The 15,690-nt window shown below is 41.1% G+C and overlaps 1 protein-coding gene across 4 annotated transcripts in view; it reads left to right on the top strand.

Annotated features, from left to right (window-relative positions):
- Positions 1–15,690, top strand: part of STX18 (syntaxin 18) — a 122,306-nt gene that overhangs the window by 93,652 nt on the left and 12,964 nt on the right. For all 4 annotated transcript variants that reach the window (XR_010111898.1, XM_008969538.4, XM_003816479.6 and 1 more), the window contains 2 exons: positions 9,592–9,707; positions 13,247–13,335. Coding sequence is in view for 3 of the 4 variants with exons in the window: in XM_008969538.4 (XP_008967786.3) it covers positions 9,592–9,707; positions 13,247–13,335 (205 nt within the window). In the remaining variant the exon portion in view is untranslated. The remainder of the gene's footprint in view (positions 1–9,591; positions 9,708–13,246; positions 13,336–15,690) is intronic.

The raw sequence follows: 15,690 nt of genomic DNA, 5'->3' as shown, positions 1-15,690 counted from the left end.
ACAAGAATCGTTTGAGCCTGGAAGGTAGAGGTTGTGGTGAGTTGAGATCGTGCCACTGCACTCCAACCTGGGTGATGGAGTGAGACTCTGTCAAAAAAAAAAAAAAAAAAAGCATAAAATAAAACCCATCCAAGGCCACACTAAAAATAAGTGGCATTCTAGAATTTAAGCCCTTTGTTGGCTCCAAATCCCATCGTAAATGTGTCTTTTTCAAGGCAGTCAGTAAACCAGTGGTTTAAGGAGTCTCATCTCCAGACTGCCATGGGATTTACAGAATTGCTGGAGTAACCTGACAGCCAAGACAGCCTGGGAGGGCATCAGGTCAGTCTGCTGTGCAGTGTGGCCAAGGAGAAAGCCCCCCACCACTCGAGTAGCCTTTGGCCACCACCCTAGGCCACTGCCCTGCTACTCTGTCAAGGCTCCTTCAGTCCTTCCCTCTTCACAGTGACATTCAGAAGATCAGCAGCTAGTTGGGCCAGCACTGAAGACCCTGCTAAGTCCCTTGTACAGATTGTACAAGTGTACTCTTTTCTCTGAATTATTTGCATTATTTATGGGTTGGTTCAGCAGTTTTCTTCTGTTCCTCCATCGGTCTGCATCTTATCAGTGGAAAAAAATGTATATTGCTTTAAGACTTCACAAAAAAAATTATCTTATTAAACCGTTCTGCCTTTTGTTATTTCACAGTAATAATGGCAGCAGCAGCAGTAGTGTAATCGTTGTAGTAATAGCTAATTTTTTGAGCTCTTACTATGTGATGTAGACTGTGCTGAGTTAGCACTTACATATAAAGCAGTAACTCTAACAAGAAAGATAGTCAGAGCCCCATTTTATAGGTGGGAAAACAGGCTAAGAAATTTTGCTATTTGTCATTTAGTAACTGGAAAAAAAAAATCTGAAAATTCTGGCAGATGAGTATCTTGTCAAGCTAGTTTGAAAATTTGCTAATGTGTCAGGTTGCTCAATTCCTACATCCCAAAACTAATATTTGAGGTAAAATATTAAGTCATAGATGCTAAATTTAATAATCATATGTATATACCTAGTGTCAAACATGGAGCAGATCCTCAGTTTATCTTTAAATAGGTTTCTCTTTTAGGTTTTTAACTGGCTTTTCCTTTGCTTAACACATTTATTTTTGAGAGTTACCCTTGCTATGTTCTTCTTCATTGCTGAATGATATTGCATTGCATGAAAGTAACTCCACTGGCTTATCCATCCTGTTGGTGGACATTTAGGTGTTCCCATTTTTTTGGCTATGATGGATAAGGCTGCTGTAAACATTCTTTTATAGGCCTTTGTGTGGATCTATCTTTTCATTTCTTTTGGGTAAACAACTAAAAGTGGGTTGTCATAGTAGAGATGTTTCTTAGACTTAGTAAGAAACTGTCTTAAGTTTTCCAGAGTGATAACACCATTTGACACACTGTCCAGCAATGTATGAAAGTTACAGTTCCTCCACATGGCAGGATTTGGCATTGGCCATTTTTTCTAGCCATTCTACTTGATGTGGAGTGGTATTTCATTGTGGGTTTAGTTTGCATTTCCTCACTGACTAATATTGTTAATCACCTTTTCATGTGTTGATTGACTATTCATTTTCTTCCTGTGAAGTATCTGTTCAAGTCTTTTACTCATTTCTGTATTGGAGGATTGTTTGGCTGTTGATTTGTATAGGAGTTCTTTGTATATTCTGCATACATATCCTTATATACATGCTGCAAATATTTTTTCCTATTCTGTGGTTTGTTTATTTTCTTAATGGTGTCTCTTGGTGAGCAGAAATGCTTAATTTTGAGGAAGTTGAATTTTATTAATTTTTACTTTGTCTACCCCAAGGTCACTAAGATATTCTTTTATGTTTTCTTCTAGAAGCTTTATGATTCTGGGTGGTACGTTTAGGTCTATCATCTGTCTCAGACCAACTTTTTGATAGGATGAAATGGGGTTGAGGTTTATTTTATTCTATATAAATAACTGGGGTTGAGGTTTATTTTATTGTATATAAATATCTATTTATTATATCAATGTTTGTTTAAAACACTTTCTTTTTCTCATTGAATTGACCTGGCATCGTCATCAAAAGTCAGTTGACCCAAACATGTATATGTCTGTTTCTGGACTCTATTCAGTATCATTGGTCTGATTGTCCTTATTCTACTGCCACACTGTCTTGATTACTGTGGTTTTATCATAAGTCTTGGAATCAGCTAGTTGTAAATCCTTCAAATTTCTAAATTTTCAGTATTGTTTTTGCTATTTTAGATTTTTTGTATATTTCCATATCAATTTTAGAATCAGCTTTTCGGTTTCTTCAGAAAATCTGCTAGAATGTTTATAGGGATTATGTTGAATTTATAGATCAATTTGGGGAGAATGGACATCTTAACATCTATCCACAAACATAGTATATCTTTGCATTTATTTCTGTCTTCCACTTTATTTTTAAATTTCTTTTTCTCAGCAATATTTTGTTATTTTCAGTGTAGACATCTTGCTCATCTTTTGTTAGATTTATTCCTGGATTTTTTTTTTATTCTATTGTAAACGATACCATTTTGTTAATGTTATTTTCCAGTTTCTCATTGCTAGTATATAGAAATACAATTAATTTTTGTATATTGACCTGTCTACAACTTTGATTAATTTACATGTAGTTCTAGTAGCTTTTTTTGTAAATTCTTTTCTTTTTTTTTGTTTTTTGTTTTTGTTGTTGTTGTTCAGACGTAGTTTCGTTCTTGTTGCCCAGGCTAGAGTGCAATCGCTCGATCTTGGCTCACTGCAACCTCCGCCTCCCGAGTTCAAGCAATTCTCCTGCCTCAGCCTCCTGAGTAGCTGGGATTACAGGCGCCCACCACCATGCCTGGCTAATTTTTGTATTTTAGTAGAGACAAGGTTTCACCTCGTTGGCCAGGCTGTTCTTGAACTCCTGACCTCACCTCAGGTGATCCACCTGCCTCGGCCTCCTAAAGTGCTGGGATTACAGGCATGAGCCACTGCATGTGACCTTTTTATTGTAAATTCTATCAATTTTCTACATACATAATCATACCATATGTGAATAACAGTAGTTTTGCTTTTTAATCTTTATGCCTTTTATTTCTTGTTCCTTTCTTGTTTTATTGCACTGGCTAGGGCCTGGACCTCTGGTACCATGTTGAATAGAAGTGGTTAGGATGGACATCTTTTCCTTGCTCTTGATTAAGGGACAAGGATTTAATACTTCACCATTAAGTATGAAGTGTTGGGATTATAGGCATGAGCCACTGCACCCAGCACACCCATGTTTGTTTGTTTGTTTTCATATTTGTGGTTCATTTTTTTATGTGTATATCACAGAAGTAGGTATTATGTAGCTGTTCTTTATCAGGTTAAGGAAATTTCCTTTCTTATTGAGGGATTTGCTAGAAGAACTCACGGAACTCAGAAACACTATTATACTCATAGTTACAGTATATTATAGTGAAAGAATACAGATTAAAATCACCAAAGCTAAAAGGCACATAGGGCAAACTCCAGGAGAGACCAGGTACAAGCTTCTAGCTGTCCTCTCCCAGTGGAATAGTGTAGACAGCACTTAATTCTCCCAATATGTGACTCCCAATACCTGTGTCACCATGTATTGTCAATCAGGGAAGCTCACCTGAGCCTTGGTGTTCAGGGTTTTCACTGGGGGTCAGTGATGTAGATGTGAAGTGCTAGCATAGCAGGCCGTAGTTAACTCAGTCTCCAGCCCCTCCAGAGGTCAAAATGATGGTCATGCCAGACCCCTGTTAACTTCAGTAGGGATGGCACTTGGTTCAAAGAGGCTGAAGAAGAGACCCCGAGCCAACAAACAAAACAGAGTTTATTTGGGGGAACTTATTTATAGAGCAGTCCAGTGGCAGTGGGCTGGACAGGAGAACCACTACTGCTTGTAAAAAGAATGTAGTTTATATACACATTCACTTAGCCACCCTCCCGCCAAGCAACCTCCACATGGCAGCCCTCATTACTTAAATTGCCATCAAGTGTGTCTGCCATGCACTGATACAGTGGCCCAAGGCCCCCAGTCATAAATCACTCTGTTAGCATAAACTATCTGGAATGCCCCCAGGTATACAAAGATACTCTCATCAGACAAGACGTACTAGGAGCTTAGAGGTTATCTCCCAGGAGCCAAGCAAGGGCCAGTTTTTTCCTTGGAATGTGCAGAATTTGAACACCACAAACCTGCTGAGTCATCCCTTTACTGCATACCTTATTTTCCTAGTTTGCTGAAAGTTTTTATCATCAGAGGATCTTGACTTTTTCAAATGCTTTTTCTACATCTAATGCAATGATCATATAGGCTTTTTTCTTTTTTTGTTGAGGGGGTGTATTACATTGATCGATTTTCAAATGTTAAACCAACTTTGTATTCCTGGGTTAAACCTCATTTGGTCATGATACATTATTGTCTTTACATATTGCTAAAATCAGTTTGTATTAAGGATGCTTTTATGTTCATGAAGATATGTGTCTAATTTTCTCTTCTTGTAATATCTTCATAGGTTTCTGAATCTGGGTGATACTGGCCTCATAAAATGATTTTGTAATTGTTTTCTCTTCCTCTGTTGTTCAGATCTACTGGGTCCTTACGTTGTTCCTCATCCTAGGGAAAACACTTAGGCTTTCATCATAAAGTATGATGCTAACTGTAGATTTTGTACGTGTTTATCAGATTAAGGAAGATCCCTTCTATACATGCTTTTCCCCATCTTGTTTGATTGCTCTAGAGCAGTGTATAAAGGTATACATTCTATTTTACAGCTCCATAGTACTGCAGAGTGTCTTCCACCAGTTCCATGTTGATGGACATGTGGATTTTTTCCTAGGCCTTTGCCATATTAAAATTGAATTACGAAATTGCTATAATCAATAACTTTTTCATATTATTGTTATATCTTTGGGATAGAGTCCCATAAGTGGGATTGCTGGATTAGAGATTAAATACATGTTAATTTGCAGGATATTACCAAGGTCCCCTCCATAGGAGTCACACTGTTTGGCACTCTCACCATCAATATACGGAAGTGCCTACTTCACAGCCTGACCTACCCAGTATGTCTTCACATTTGGGTATTTTCACCAGTCCCAGTAGGCAAGAAATAATGACGCAGTGTAGTTGTTAATATGCATCATCTTCTTATGAGGAAGATTGAGCATTTTTCATGTGTTTAAAAGCCATTTGCATTTGTGTGATCTTTCTTGCCTAGTTTACTGTAGGGCTGTTGGTCTTTTTCTCTGTCTACTTTACCTATGGTGGGGCTTTTTTTTTTTTTTTTTAATAAACTTGTTATTTTAAGAGCAGTTTTACGTTCATAGCAAAATTGAGCAGAAAGTACCAAGAGTTCCCATATACCTCTTTCACTGTCCTCCCCACCCGCCAATACACTAATAGCCTTCACCACCAATAGCCATCAACATGCCCCACCACTCATGGTGCTTTGTTTCATTTGTTTTGTTTTGTTTTGATACGGACTCTCGTTCTTTCGCCCAGGCTGGAGTGCAGTAGGTGATCTCGGCTCACTGCAAACCTCCACCTCCCAGGCGTAAGCAATTCTCCCACCTCAGCCTCCTGAGTAGCTGGGACTACAGGTGCGTGCCACCACGCCCGGCTAATTTTTGTATTTTTAGTAGAGACAGGCTTTCACCATGTTGGCCAGGCTGGGCTTAGACCTCAAGTGATTTGCCCTCCTCGGCCTCCCAAAGTGCTGGGGTTACAGGAGTGAGCCACCGCACCCAGTTCACCCATGTTTTTTTTTTTCATATGTGTGGTTCATTTTTTTATGTGTATATCTCTGATGCATTTGGAATTTACCTTGGTGTACAGTGTAGGGAGAGGGAAAACATTTATTCTTTCATATAACTACCGATTATCCCAGTGCAACTTATTAAACCATATCATATATTAAATACATATATGCAGTTGAGTCTGGTTTTGAATTTTATATCCTATTCATTGGTCTGTCAATCTTTTCATGCTCTAATACCACACTTGGTTTTTTAGGGTTATCTTGGCTATTATTGCCTCCCCTTCCTAATCTCCATGATATTTTCACTATAAACCTTTTCAAACATATGGCAGAATTGAATTTTACAGTGAACACCCATATACCTATACCCTAGATTCGAGCATTTACATTTTACCATACTTGCTTCTTTTACCTGCCTATCATTCCATATGCATTTAGTCTCTTTTTAAAATAGATTTCAGAGTAAACTGCAAACAGTGCCCTTCCCCTTCAATACTTTAGTATGCATATCATTAACTAGAGTTCAATATTTGTTTACAGTTTTTCTGACCATTCTTGCTTATTTCCAGATGAATTTCATAGTTGATTTTTCCGGCTTCAGGATGGGACCTGGTGATTTTTTTTATTGGGATCACATTACATTTATAAATTAACTTAGGGAGAACCAACATCTTTATATTTCTTTTTCTGTCCAAGAATGATGTGTCCTTTCCTTTGTGTCTTTCAGGAATCTTTTTTGGTTTTTTACATATGGGCTTTGGGCTTAAGTTTATTTTAAAGTTTTTGTTGATATTGTTAGTTTTTTATCTTTTGTTTTGTTTTGGCTATTGCAAGTAGAATCTTCTCTTTCATTATATCTTCCAACTGTAAATGAGGTACATTATCATGAACATTGAAGTCATTTTGTTATTGTTGTTATAAGCAGTTTTGTGGTGAATATCCTTATAACTTTACCTTTGTGCATATTTGTGATACTTAGAATAGCAGATTATATTTTCCAAAGAAAGCTGCCCCCAAATAGATCCCATACCACATGCTCTTCTTAAAAAGTGATGTTACTGCTCCACTGAGAAAGCAAATTGGAGTCTGTGTTTCTTCCCCTTGAACTCCAGTGGACAATCGTGAATGTGTTGGGCAGTAGAATATGGCCAGAATTATGATTTCTGACTTCTAAGGCTAGGTCATGAAAGGCACTGAAGCTTCCACCAAAGTCTTTAAGACTGCCAGCCCTGCAGGCAGCCACCAGTAACACACTCCTGCAGCTCCATGAAGAAGAAATGAGGCTCCCAGCAAGCACCAACTTGCTAGCCATGTGTGTGGCCTCCTTGGAAGTGAACCCTCCAGCCCTGGTCAGCCCTTCAGATGACTGCAGCCCTAGTTGCCTTCTAACTGCACCCTCCTGAGACACACAGAGCCAGAACCACCCAGCCAAGGTGTTCCCAAATTCCTGACCCCAGAAGCAGTGATCAGTAATAAATCTCACTGTTTCAAGGCACTAAGTTTTATGACTCAGCTGTAGTAACCAGAACAATTAAAAAGATTGATAACAGTGACTTTTGAAAAAATTTTTTGTTAAATTTTGTAGAGGACCATTTCCTAAATAGTCTTTTTGAGAAAACTGCTCTCAAAAAACTCTGTGAAGAGAGTGTCTGCAATCAGGTTATTTGCAAATACCATCCTTTTTGGAAATTCAAAATGTATTTGAGCATATTAAAGGCTCTGAAAACTTATATAGTGAAACACCTATCTAGCTTTGACTCAACTTTCTCAGACTGATTCGACCACAGAAGTCCTTTCCCACAGCCCAGGATGGGTAGAATATACCCCACATGGAGCAGTTGTTACGAGCATGGGCTTCAGAGCTAGGTTCCCTGAGGTCATGTCCCAGCCCAGCCATTTGCTGACTGTGACCTGGGCAAGTTTCCTAACTTCTCTACACCTCAGTTTCCTCCTTTGTTAAAAGGTTGTTAATACTAGTACCTACCTGATGGGGATATTCGAAATTAAATAAATTTATCCATACAAATTGCTTAGAAAAAATGTCCACTCTATGAGCCATTAACAAATGTTAGCTGGCATTAGTAATATCACCCTAATATGCATTTACATTGTTCCTTTAATTACAGTCTCTCTGCCTAACAATATGGAATTTATCCTAGATAGCACTCTGCCTATAATTTTATAGCATTTATGTAGATTCTAGTAAAGCTATTACAAAGCCTGTTATTGCATAACCAAAATGTTTTCTTATTAACCAGTTACTTGTATTTATAATGCACTCATTCATTCAACATATATTTATGCAATGGAATACCAGGCACTAATCCAGAATCTGGGATCTAGGAGCAAGGCTGACAACCAACAGATAAATAAACAGGGGGATTATAGACTGTGATAACTGCTATGGAGAAAACAGATGCAGAGGAGTGGGAGGCGGCCTTTCCTTGACAGAAGAGTCAGAGGTGGCCTCTCTGAGTAGGTGAAATTGAGCTCAGCCCTGTAGATGGGAAGGAAGACGATGCCCTGGGAAGAGCCCATGGGGAAGAAACGGGAATGCCAAGTGCAGAGGACTCAGTCCTGAAACGAGTCTGTGCCTTCAAGTGGGTATTTAAGGACCTGTGCTTTCAGAGCTAACTTATATTAAGATGTGACTTAGAACATATACATGTGTGGGTATAGGTATATATATATTTGTGTATGAGTATATATGTTGGGGGGTATGTGTGTGGGGGTGTGTGTGTGTGTATATATATGGGTGGGGGTATGTGTGTGTTTCTGTGTGTGTATGTAGGAGTATATGTATGTGGGAGTATATGTGTGTGTATATGTGGGGGTATATATGAGTGTGTGTGTATGTATATATGTGTATGTAGATATATGTGTGTGTGGGAGGGTATATGTGGGGGGTATATATACATATCTGCACATATATGGTGTGTGTATGTAGGTGGTATATATGTGAGTGGGGGGTATATATATGTAGTATATGTATGTGGGTGTGTATATATGGTATGTATATGTGTGGGTATATGTGTGTGTATATATGTGTGTGTGTTTATGTGGGTGAGTATATGTGAATATATGTATGTATGTGGTGTGTGTGTATATGTGGGGGATATACATGCATGTATGTATATATATGGGGTATGTGTGTATGTAGGGGGTATATATGTGTGGGGGTATATATATGTGGTATATATATTGTGTGTATACATGTGGAGGTATGTGTGGGGGGGTATATGTGTGGTATATATGTGTGTGGGTATATATGTGGGAGGGTATGTATATATGTGTGCATGGGTATATATATGTGGTATATATGTGTGTGGTGTGTGTATATGTGTGGGTATACATGTGTTGGGGGTATATATGTGTGTGGGGGTATATATATATATGAATATATGTATAATATGTATTATATATTATTATTAATAACATACTCAGCAATCTTTTTGCATTAGTGTCAACTACTGGGTAAGCATCAATCCAGCTTCCTGGGTTTGTTGAGTGCGGTGTGTCAGTCTATGGAGTGTATTCAGCACATACCGACTGCAGCCTCCCCCTGCATGCTGGTCACTGTGCTGTGGCTGCAAATGCAGAGGGCATGCACAATCTCTACCCTGCAGGCAATAATGCCAGTGTTAAGTGCCCCAGTGGAGGTGTATCCGGATGGCCACTGGGCCCAGAGGCAGTGACTGCTCTCCAGTACAGGGACACAGAGCAAAAGCGCAGGGTCACATGTGACTCCTTCTGTTTTCAAAAAGGAATCCTGTTATGGAAATAAAATACCTGCCGGCTAATTATTTATTTTTAGATCTAAGCTGGAACCAGAACCAAATACAAAGACAAGAGAATCCACATCTTCTGAGAAAGTTTCACAGAGTCCTTCAAAAGACTCTGAAGAAAACCCTGCCACTGAAGAACGTCCAGGTACGAATTGAGATGAAAATCTCACCTTGCATTTCTTCCTTGTGACATGTTGGCAAGAGTACAGCACAGGAACGAAGTAGCACAGTCTCGGACATGTTTTGGTGTTTGTATTTGCATAAAGCAAAGGAAGCAGGAGGCGGCAGCCTTTGTGTCTGTCAGTTGATCTTCGTGAGTGCCACGGAGGCGGGGGGTGCATTCACCCAGTCACCTGGGAGCTGGCGGGGTCCGGGAGAAAGGGCCTGCTGGAGGGGTGAGGCCGGGAGCTGTCTGCCTCAGGAGCCCTGTGTGCCGGCCTCAGGAGAGGCAGCATTGCCTCCCTGGCAGCCATGCCCTGCATGTCAGCTCTGAGCTGCCAGGCCTGCATCCGGGTAGAGTGTATAACCTCAGCAGCGTTTCACAGCCAGTCAAACCAACAGGACAAAATGCAAATCTGAATTGATGTGCTGCCTATCACCACAGATACTAGAGGGCCCATGGCTTAGAATAGTTCCTGATGCACAGGAGATGCAGAAGAAATACAGGGTCTCCATGAAGTCCGAAAATGTAGGGGGACATACACAGTGTGGTCATGGATGTTTGCGATCTGTGTGTCTGGCTGGTACCCCTGCGTAGGGATGCCTGCATAGTTTGCCGTATCTCAAAGGCAGAATGGAGCAGGGTTCTTTGTGTGAATCACAGGGTGATGGCGTGCTGGAGCCAGGAGAGACCTGGGAGTCCCCTTTAGCATCCTTCTCCGTAGTCTCATGGCAGTTCTTATTAACTCTTGTCTTCCAGATGCTAGGCATGGTCCTGGACATGTCACAGAAATTACAGGTTGAGTATCTCTTATCTGAAATGCTTGGGACCAGAAGTGTTTTGGATTTAGGGTTTTTTCAAATTTTTGCATATTTGCATTGTCCTTACCAGTTGAGCATCTCTAATCTGAAAACTAAAATCTGGAAAGCTCCAATGAGTATTTCCTTTGGGTGTCACATTGGAGCTCAATAAGTTTCAGGGATGTGATTCCTGCCCTCAGGGAGCTCACAGTTGATGGGAAAGATAAGACTCTAGCCCCTGGGAGAAAGTAAGTAGTACCTCAAGAGAGAGCAGAGGGCCAGGGAGACTTCAAGAGGAGGTGGCACTAAGAAGTGAGTCTGGGCCGGGCGCAGTGGTTCACACCTGTAATCCCAGCACTTTAGGAGGCCAAGGCGGGTTGGATCACCTGAGGTCAGGACTTCAAGACCAGCCTAACATGGAAAAACCCCATCTCTACTAAAAATACAAAATTAGCCAGGTGTGGTGGCGCATGCCTGTAATCCCAGCTACTCAGGAGGCTGAGGCAGGAGAATCACTTGAACCTGGGAGGCGGAAGTTGCAGTGAGCCAAGATCATGCCATTGCACTCCAGGCTGGGCAACAAGAGCGAAATTCCGTCTCAAAAAAAAAAAAAAAAAAAAAAAGTGAGTCTGGACCTGAAAAAATAAAAAATGAAAGCTTAGAAAGTTCTAGACAGAGGCAGCAGCACGAGCAAATGCTCAGAGGCCAGAAAGCCTGGAGATTGGGTGGAATATAGTCAGTAAAGGAGACCCCTAGGGATCAGTGAAGCCCATCAGTGGGAGGAGAGGTGGGAGTAAGCTTGGAAGGGTGGGTAGGGCCTTGAATGCCAGAGTAGGGAGTCTGGACTTGCCTCTGTGGCACCAGGGTGCACGGGTGGCCTGGGCAGAGGACTGGCATGGTGGGTGCTGTGCTTCAGGCTGATGCTTAGGGCAGCCTGTCAAGAAGGCTTCTGATGGCCACAAATGAGCATGTTGTAGAGTGTGAGTTCTGCTAAGAAAACTTTCCCATTCTAGCTCAGAGTTAATTTATGCTTGGTTCAGATATGAACAAGGTTTCTGTTTCTAATTTTGATGTTTTTTTCCTTAAAAAAGAAATCAACAACAGTAAAAGCTTGAAATGGATACCATAATGAGGACAAGTAGGAGACAGCTCATAAGGTGGGGGTGGGGGGTAGATGAAAGTACAAATGTTCCTACCCAAAGAATGTCATCTCAGGAAAATACCAGATCATTTCTAAAGATACTTTTAGCCAACCTTTTACAAACACATGTTTTTCTATAATGACACTTCTGGTAAAAACAGCCATTTTTCTAAAAGCCTGCATGCACTAAGTTGTGGATGACATGGAGTTTTTTTTGTAAAGATATATTTCTAATAAATAACCATAACTTTCAGGCATGGCCTGCCTAGTGAGCTTTCTCTACATTGTTGCTATCATTACGTTCTCTTCCCCTATTTAAAGATCTGGACTTGTTGCCATCTCATGGGGCTGAGACTGACTACAGGAAATTTACTGAGATTGAGGAAAAAAGGAAAAAGAAGCAGTATTTGCCTTTGAGTACTTGGAAGCTCACTGATAAGCCCTGAGACACCACTGAGACACAGACACAAAGTGACTTCATTACAGTCTCCCCCGAGGATCCATCCCTGCCATCCCTCTCCCCTCTGCTCCCAACCCTACCCCGTTGATGAACTGCACAGACCTCTTACCGTCATCCTGGGCGGCAGCAGTCCTTTCTAGGGGCCTGTGGTATTGACATGCTTCAATGGAGGATGCATCACCTTTCCTTGATCATAATGAAAAAGTTCTCCAGATTAAAATGTTCCTACGCTCCCTTTCAGCAGTTCCATGCCCGGGTATCTGTCCTAGAGAGTCACTCCAGCATGTGCACAAAGCACAGACCGGGACACAGTACCATGACACCAGCGAACAGTCTGAAACCACTGAGGTCTGTCAGCGTAGTTATGGCTAAAGACCAGCGTATCCTCACGATGGAATATCATGCAGCAATTTAAAAGAACAAGATAGATCTACTTGGACCATCTCCAAGATGTATCAATAAATCATACAAAGCAAGTTTTAGAACAGCATGTTACTATTGATATCTGTGTGAAAAGCAAGCCGCCATACACACAAAACTGTGTATTACTTGAATTTCATGGGTAGACAGGGACTCATATATCTTTGTATGGGAATATCTTTAGATAAAATCTATGAAGCTACATCAAAGCAGTAACTTCTGGGAGAGGAATAGGATTGGAGAACAGTATATCACTTCCTGTATATATATATATGTATGTATATATGCATATGTATTTTTTACAATAAAAATATGTCTTACAGTCTTTAAAAGTAGACAGGGGTGTATGTGTCTTGAAGTAAAACATACTTTAAGACTCATTCTGAAGAATTCTGAAGACATTCTGAATAATGTCCATTTAGTTTGCAGCCATTGCTGACATCAGTGCGATACTGAAATCGTGCATAGGTCCCCCTCCCCATCACACACACACATGCACGTGCCTGCACAAAGACAATTTAAAGCCTAAATGTTGTGAAAGAATCATGTCTGCAGTGCCTGAATATTAGCCCAAAGATCATGAAATATATAGACAAAGCTGTAAGATTCTGTTCCATCTCTTGTTTGTGTTATGACTACATCCTAAGCCAGCCTATTCTAAAACACATATTTGGTGTTCTATTTTCAATTTTTTTTTTAACAGAAAAGATTTTGGCTGAAACACAACCTGAATTGGGAACGTGGGGAGATGGCAAAGGCGAAGATGAGTTATCCCCAGAAGAAATACAAATGGTAATGCTATTCTCTGCCTAATTATTTTTAACTGGTTTTCATAAGACTGTTTCACTGAGGAGAAACTCATCCTCAATGCCCTTGCCCTTATTTTTATACTGAGTTTTAAAAATTATAAATGTGTATTTTATATACACTTTCCCATTTGATTTCCTAATTCTTACTGTGCTTTTCATATGCTTTAAATTTGCAGTAGCATAATTAAAGAAGACATTTTGCCTTGGAAGAATTTTACTAATAATAGATGTCTTTTCGACAACAGTAAAATAGTCTTCTAGACTAAATGGGTCTTTTATAAATGCCACTATGATGCTTTTTAATTTTTGAATTGCTAGTGCTATGGTAATGTGAAAAAAGTAAGATAATGACTGAAAAGTGAAAAGAGTAACACCTTAACTACTGATAGCACCTCCTTTTAGTTACCTGCCCTCTGGTTTCCAGCTGCTATAGCTTGCCATCTATGGGTGGGTTTCAAAAGGAACTGATAGGTCTGCCAAGCCCCTGCCAGCTCATGTCCAGCAGTGTCTGTGTGCAGCTCATCTGGACACTGGTGTGACAGAAGCCAGATGGAATATGCTATCTGTGTGTGGGAATAGATGTCACCTAGAGCTGCTAGGATGTGACACTGTCCTCTAAGACGTGGGGAATGTGACTACCACACGGCATGCCTCCAGTGACTCTGCCTGGCAAGTGATAGCATTTTAAGTGTGCAGCAGTTTGCAGTAGACAAAACTTTTTGATTCTCATTTTATCCATGATACTCTTAATAATTGCACAAAGAGGTGGTGGAACATTAGCATCTCATTTTAACATTGGCAAAAGGCAGCAAAGGGTCTTGCCCAGAGTCCCCTAGTTAATCAGGGAAGAGCTGGATTTCCAGCCCTCAAGAAGATAAGAAGTGGAGCGTGAAGACAGCTCTGCTGAGGAAGAATGGGATCCAGTCTTTCCCCAGCCTTGAGCTTCTCAGACTGAGGCGTTTGTGTTGCTGCTTAAGCCACCTGAAATTTCAAGCTCTCTCTATCCACTCCTGGCATGTCTTACAGGTCTCAGGTGTTTTTTCCTCAGACAGACCCGGCAACCCCACCTACAGCAGCTCCCAGATACTGTGTCCCATGACCCTACTTGATTTCCTGCATAGAGCACAAGCTCTGTGAGAGCAGAATCTTGTCTTGTTTTCCTCCCCCAGAGCCCAGAACAGTGTTTGGAAATTCTTTTTTTTTTTTATTTTTTATTTTTTTTATTGATCATTCTTGGGTGTTTCTCGCAGAGGGGGATTTGGCAGGGTCATAGGACAATAGTGGAGGGAAGGTCAGCAGATAAACAAGTGAACAGAGGTCTCTGGTTTTCCTAGGCAGAGGACCCTGCGGCCTTCCGCAGGGGAATTCTTTGTTGAATGCATGAGTGACTTTGATGAGTATAACATAAAAGCTATAGGTTGTTTTCAATGGTAAAATGGGATCATCAGTAATAACTATTAGAATGTTCTAGTGTTCAGTTATTACTAGTATTATGGATACTTATGAATGCCTTCTCTATCCCAAGCCTTTTGCATATGTTGTCCTGTTGAATCTTCATGACAATCCAGTCAAGTAGGAATTATCACTATTACACAGTTGAAGAAAATGACGCACAAAAACTAAAGCCCTACCCAACGTCACAGAACCAGTAGAGCAGCAGAGCCAACCTTTGGCTCCAACCTGTGCTTTTTTTCCAGTTGGTTCAGGTGGTCTAGGCGAGTGTTGCTGCACAGGAGCAGCGTGGCACACTGACACAGGCCAGCCAGGCAGAGAAGTCAGAACAGCCGCGCCGGCCCACTGAAGTGTCATTGTAAGCATAGTTGTGCAGGCTGGGGACCTCCAGGGATGGCCAGGTCCACATGTCTGCTCTCGTGAGCATTGGCCGCCAAGGGCAGAGGACTGGCTCAGCATCCTCTTGCTCTTTGGACTTCCTGTTTCTTCTCCATGCCTGAAATAAAAGACGGAAACCAAATCTCTTTCCTAAAAATGGCATGGACATGTGAAGACAAAAAAGCCAAAAGGTAGCACAGCCTAGTGGGAACAGTGTATTGTCTGACTGGAGTCCACACGCAGCCTCATCATTGCAGCCCTGGGCCCTCTCACTGCTCTGGACCTCTGTTCCCTCATCTGTGAGATGGGCAAAAAATGGCCACCCCACAGGTGGGGCTAAAGTTTGAGTGAGCTGGCCCATGAGGTGCATGCAACAAAGAGCCAGACACATGGGGTGCTTGAAAAATTCTGTTTCCCCTTCCTTTAGCCTTGAGAGTGGCAGGTTGTACAAAGAGGCAGAAGAGCCTCTCACTGCACAGGATGGAAGAGATTGGGCATAGCTGCCCGT

The sequence above is a fragment of the Pan paniscus genome, chromosome 3 (assembly GCF_029289425.2).
Source record: "Pan paniscus chromosome 3, NHGRI_mPanPan1-v2.0_pri, whole genome shotgun sequence".
Classification (NCBI taxonomy): domain Eukaryota; kingdom Metazoa; phylum Chordata; class Mammalia; order Primates; family Hominidae; genus Pan; species Pan paniscus.
The sequence above is the reverse complement of the archived record's forward strand: the minus strand, read 5'-3'. Positions and strand labels throughout refer to the sequence as shown.